This window comes from Ammospiza caudacuta, chromosome 16 (assembly GCF_027887145.1).
Source record: "Ammospiza caudacuta isolate bAmmCau1 chromosome 16, bAmmCau1.pri, whole genome shotgun sequence".
NCBI lineage: Eukaryota > Metazoa > Chordata > Aves > Passeriformes > Passerellidae > Ammospiza > Ammospiza caudacuta.
In genome coordinates, this window is record NC_080608.1 from 18,480,396 (window position 1) to 18,486,395 (window position 6,000).

Below are 6,000 nucleotides of genomic sequence, written 5' to 3' on the forward strand. Positions count from 1 at the left end.
AAACAGCCTCAACTCCCATCACCAAACCTCTCAAAACTTCACTCACACATTTTCTGGAAAGTTTATGAGCATCCCCATGCCTGGTGGTACCACATTAACTTCTAGACTCAGAAAAAGCAGCAGTTAATTAGTTAATAATAGATAAATGACTATACAGATGCTGCTGACTTCAACACTTGGACAGTTTCAAGAGTCAAGCTTGCATCAGCCCCCTGGATGCTGGCCAGCCACAGTGACTCCAGATCCCTAGTTTGAAGAGATGTGCTTTCCTCATGGTTGCTATGTGACACTCGCACAAATACAATCAAACACCCTGCCCTGGGCCCAAAACATTCAAAACAGAAAAAAACTTTTTCCATAGGATCTCTTCCAGGTGCAGTGTGTGAGGCGCTACTCACACACTTTAAAATATCCGCTATGAGAAGCGTGGTCAATCTGAAAGTTACTTAAAATGGCAGAGCTCCAAAGTTCCTCATGGCTCCAGGTGTTTGTGGCAGCCACAAAAGAGAAGAGCAGCGTGAGGAGCACCAGTGGTGTGAAGACTGAATCGAAGGCCCACGCTGCTGCCAGGACTTTGGCACCAGAACAAATGCAGCTCTGACTGCAGCCCAGCAGTGCTCAGCAGCCTGGCTCAACCCCCTCTATGAGGACCAGGAGGCTTCTGACCCAACTCTAGAGCAAAGGGAAAAAGCAGATCCCACCAGCCCTGAGCCCATGGCCAACGACTCTCATACAGGCACAACCAACATTCGGTGGATATCACCAGTCATGGAACTATCTGGGCTCAAATGTCATCATGTTCAGCAGATTGCCAGGCCAGCCTGGCCCCATGCATACAATCTCCTCCTCCCACACATATTCTTTGCATGAAACAGTCCCCTCTGCTCTCACAGCAGATGAGTTTTCAGGGGTTAAGTTACTTCAGAGGCAGTGAATCCAAGGGACAGAAACACCATCCTTTCACCAAAGTGGGATGTCCTGTGCCCCCAGAACACTTCCTGCACACCATACCCAGCCCCTGCCACGTTCCTGGAAATATCTGCTCCACCAGGCTGAAAACAGGCTGTGTCAATGCGGAGCTGGCTATCTGTTTTGCACCTGGCTGCAAAACCCATTTTCTTTTCTGCTTACAAATTCCACAATGAACAACATCTCCTGAGAAGAGCATGTTGTTTTCAAGACCACATCAGCCCAAATAACACTCGCACCATCATATCAAAACCCTGGCAGAGCAAGACTGGCCTGGCATCTCAGTGCCCCAGAGGCCAGGTACCCCAGAGGCTGCCCCTGCCACCCCTGCACTGCCCACACACCAGGGCCAGCCACTGCCAAAGCCCTGAGCCCCAGAGCTGAGAGCGAGGACAGAAGGAAACCAAGGACCATTGCCACGAGCTAGTGTGAAAAATCACACTACTTCCATGCTAGGGTAAGTTTTGTGGCAAAACATAAGCTCTTTGCAGCAAGCAGGAATTCTTTAACTGAATCCCTAATTTCTCTGGAAATCTTGCCCTGCTGCATAACTCCCATGGAATCCAATATCTGTCTTCTTAAACAGGGGGGTGGGATAACAAACTCAACAGTTTTGCTTAAGTGCTGGCAATAACCTCTGTCCTAGCACAAGCAGCCAAAGAACTGACTCTTATTGCTGTGCTTCAGGCATCAGATTTCTTAAAAAACAGAAACACATATAAGTGGGATTTTTTTCAATTAAGACCTGATTATTTAGTATTCAACTCCACAAACTGTAATGCAAGTTTAACTGTTGCATTTGTTATGTAGGAACTAGTTCAGTGGGTTGGATTTGTTCCTATTGTTTGTTAAAGTAACAAACATGATGTAACTCCAAATTATTCTCTTATAAAAAGAACAAGTAAAACCAAAACGCTGATGCTGAATGGGGGTGATACTGAGGTGTTAATGCTATTGAAGTGCTTTTGGATCCCTTCCACAAATTCAGGATTTTCAACTGCTAAAGGCAGTGCACAACTGCAACTGCAGGTTGTGCCAAGCTGCCTCAAGAGGCACAGACTGCTGTTGGCTTGGTGTTCCTGCTATAAATTGCTGGCATTGGAAACCAAAAAGCTGAATGCTGAAGTCAGAGCACATTTTACAAGTGTCAGAAAAACAAAGAGAGGATCAAGTTAGTCCAAGCTTTGTTCTCCATTTGAGGCAGCCCTGCCTGTATTTCCAGGGTGTATCACAAGCTAGATATCACACACACCAGGAAAAAGCAAAGGACTGGCTCCTCCCAGTCTTGTGGAGGGGACGAACTTTTTGCCTGCTTTCATTGCCCACTAGTTTCCCATGCATTTCTTTTCCCCTTCCTCTCCAGCCAACGGAGCTGCCCGAGGTGAAGCCACAATCCCATGTTTGTGGGACCACAGCCAGTTGCATTGGAAATGACAACTTGAGTGCAGCAGGAAGGACCAAGTGTCTGGGGGCGAGCACCATGTGCTCCTGCCTGTGTGACTGCACAGGAGGGTAAAAATGCAGGGTGTCTGCATGGCTGAGCACTGAGGAGAAATGTGGAGGATGCCTCCACAGGCTGCTGGTTGACCTTCCTAGGCACCAGGTGTAAGGCTCCTTCCCCTCTCCTCAGAGCCCTGCTGCCTCCGCGGATGCCCAGGACTGCGGCTCTCAGTACCTGCACAGGCATCACCCGCCTTCCATGGACATCCTGGCCACAGGAATTCACAGCGTGCTGTCTGTGACCTCAGAGAAACTCTCTTTTTACTTCATGATAGTAACGTGAACACAGTAATCCACTCTGGCTAACAAATGGCATGACACTCCCAGAGAAAACTACAGGACACTTCAGAAGGGTAGAGTCCACACTGGCTATTACTGCTGAAAACATGCACTGAGTTAAATCACTCTTATTACAAACAACAAATAGCCCAGATCAGCCTTGAATCTGGCCCCACAGTGTTGTTCCTCCAAATCTTAAGTCTTGTGTGGCAAAAACTCTTGCTGCAGCGGAACTCAGTAGCAAGGAAACTAACCTCCTGCTTTGAGCAAAGAGCACCTGAAGGACACTTCAGGTGCGCATCTCTTGTTCCCCAGGAAGCCCACCAGCCCACAGAGGCAGCTCCCCATAACCACACAGCAGTCCCTTGGGCCACCACGCTAATGACTGTCACTCTCTGTCCCTACATCCCCTGGCAAAGTTCAAAGTCCCACTGACAGAGCAAAGGCATAGCTCCCAACTGCTTTGAGCTATATGCCCACTATGGCTTCAGTGTGCTTCAATATACAGCCGAGCTTTTATCCTTCCAATAGACTTTGTGATAAAACAAAGCAAGGTTGGACCATGTGCCTGAGTCTATATTATGCTGCCCAGTTGCATGACACCACATGTTATCACTAGGCATTTATTCACTGGAGTTGTCTCCTGTAGAAATGTTGGGGCTTTAATTGTGATTAATATCATTATAGGAAAACTAACAAACAAACAAACAAGGTGTGTTGGTCTGTTGTACTTCCAGTAAACTGTTCACTGCAAAAATTAGAAGACAGATCTGTCTGTTGTCCTGGGCACAGGCAAGTCTCTTACTTTCAGCTTCTCTAATAAACAAGTTGCTTGGGCAAGAGTAGATGACTTGAGCTCTCTCACTGTTTCTTAATCTGCGAAATTATTCAAAGTTCAATTTGCCTTGACAAAAGTGCCTTTGTTTGCCCTGAATCTGTAGAGTCCAACGCAGGGAAACTCCCCATGGCTGTGCAGGCATGGGGCTCAGCACGCACGGTTCATTTCCCATTGCACTGTCCTATTCTGGGTCGCCTCAAAGCTTGAAAGCCACAATACCAAATCATACAATTCCTTCTAGCCAGGCACACACAAAAACACATACATGAAGGTGCCCACCCTCTTAGGCAAGACGTACAGATAAAAGGAGTTACTTACTCACTGACCCTTACTTTCCTGATGCTTATCAGCTGAAGGCCTGAGAGGAAGAAATCTAGAGGCAGAAATCATCAGGAAGAGAGGAGCTGCTGAAGGAAATCCTCAGCCACAGAACACCGGAGATAAGGGTCTACATAAGACCTTAAAAGGGAACAAGGCTTTTTTTGAATTTTTGGCACAGCTAATAAAGAAAAGCTCACAGCAAAGCATGCAGACAGGCTGTCAGGAGTTTCAGCTCCTTTTCCAATAAGAAACAGCATAAAATTGTTAATGCAGTGGTTAGTTCTGCAGCTGCTACTTAAACCACGTGGACAAGGTTGATACTGACAGGAATAATGTTAATTTTGTTCCTGACTTTGTAAAACAGCTGTAAAGGAGCAAAGCTCAAGAACCTGAATTGAGAAACATGCCAAACCATGCCAGTAAGAAACCAAAGAGCAGAGGCTGAAAAAATTAAAGTGCAATGAAAAAAGCTCAAATTAAGCATTGCCTAGCTAGACATTCCTATAGAAGACAGTGGACACTTAGGACAGCCTGATGCTTTTCCCCAAAATCGAGACAGCTCAAGTTACCACAGTTCACTGCCGTGCTTCCACTAGGCTCATGCTAGTGAGGTTAGGCTTCCAGAGCACCAGCGTCTGCTGTTTATCAGGGTTTGCACTCCAGACCCAGTGGAGGTTTCTGCAGAATGTCAAGATAACCACTACACCTCTCTGTGCTACGATGCAGGTGATTTTTTATTCCATCTTCAAAAATGGGGAGGGGGAGGGGGAGGTGGGAGGAGGTTTGCCCCTGTTCACAGTTGAAAAAGAGTGACCTTAAGATGGCTATTAAAAAGTTCAGCTCCTAACAAACTTATTGACCAAGAACAGCGAATAGCCTTACTCACCTGATGCAAAAATGAGCCACAGGACCACTGAAATCCCAAACAAGATAGTCACACAACACTATTAACTTAATCATGTTCTTGCCCAACTGCTAGTGCAAATAGGACCAGAACCAGCACAGCAAGCCATCTCACCCTCCAGCAGGACTATAGTGTGGAGCTGCATGGATTAATTTATCCCTTTCACTTTGGTGTAAATTGAGAAACTTTGTGCCTAGCGATACCTTCAAAGCTGTCACTTCCAGATCAATGTGCCGCCCCCCACTGCTGGTGTGGTACTTCTAGTTTGTGTCCATGAGAGATAAGGATCTGCCTGGTTTGAAGCAGCAGCTCCAAAATCCCCACTGTTTTTGTTTTTCTTCCATGTTCGGTGCCGCGGGAGTAGCTATTCTTTCATAAAAGTATAAAAGAGTTCCTGCAGCAAACCGAGCCAGCGACTCTGACCGTGCCGGTGCCGCGGCGAGCCCGCCGACAGCCCGCTCGGCGGGCGGAGCTCCGCGCACCGGGGCCGGCCGCGACGGCGCCTTGCCGCGGGGCGGCCGGGGCGGGGGAGCCCCCGCAGCACCACCAGCGGCTCCTGCAGGGGCGAGCGGCGGCCGGACCCACCCGCGGCCCCACACCGCCCCCGAGACCCCGCCCCGGGGCCCGCGCCCGCCGTCCCGGCCCAGCTGCGCCGCCGGCCCTACCCTGTCGTCCGCGGGGGCTGGGTCCTGGAGCCGCTCGTCCCCGGCGGCGGCGGGGAGGCCGCCAGCGTCCTGACCGGGGCTGGGGGCCGCGGCGGGCGGAGGGTCGGGGCCGGCCGGCGGCGGGGCGCGGCGCTGCCCAACGCGCAGCGCCCCAAAGTCGAGGGTCTTGCTCTCGAAGGCGCCCTCGACGTTGCAGAAGAGCCCCCCGCGCTTCGGACGAGGCGTCGCCGCCGAGCCGGGCCGCGCCAGGTACACCGGCAGCTCCTCGTCGTCGCGCCGCCCGTCCGCCGCCATCCCCGCCGCGCCGCCAGGACGGGACGGACGGGGCGGGCTGGGGCGGGCCTGGGCCGCAGGGCGGGGCGGACCCGACGGGAGGCTGAGGGGCGGCGGGACCCGGTGGGTGGCGCTCGGTCCGACCCGGGGGCGGCTGCTCCGGTGTGCCTCGGGCCGGGCGTTGCTGTGCGGGCGCTGCCGCCGGCCGCCCTCCCGGGACGCTGCGGCCGTGAGGACGGGGCGGAGCGCGG

At 51.3% G+C, this 6,000-nt stretch overlaps 1 protein-coding gene across 1 annotated transcript in view; it reads right to left on the bottom strand.

The window, feature by feature from the left end:
- DPYSL3 (dihydropyrimidinase like 3) overlaps positions 1-5,770 on the bottom strand; it is a 29,105-nt gene extending 23,335 nt beyond the window's left edge. Inside the window, exon 1 of the mRNA XM_058815019.1 lies at positions 5,477-5,770. Within this exon, the coding sequence (XP_058671002.1) occupies positions 5,477-5,770 (294 nt within the window). The remainder of the gene's footprint in view (positions 1-5,476) is intronic.
- Between the last annotated feature and the right edge of the window lie 230 nt (positions 5,771-6,000).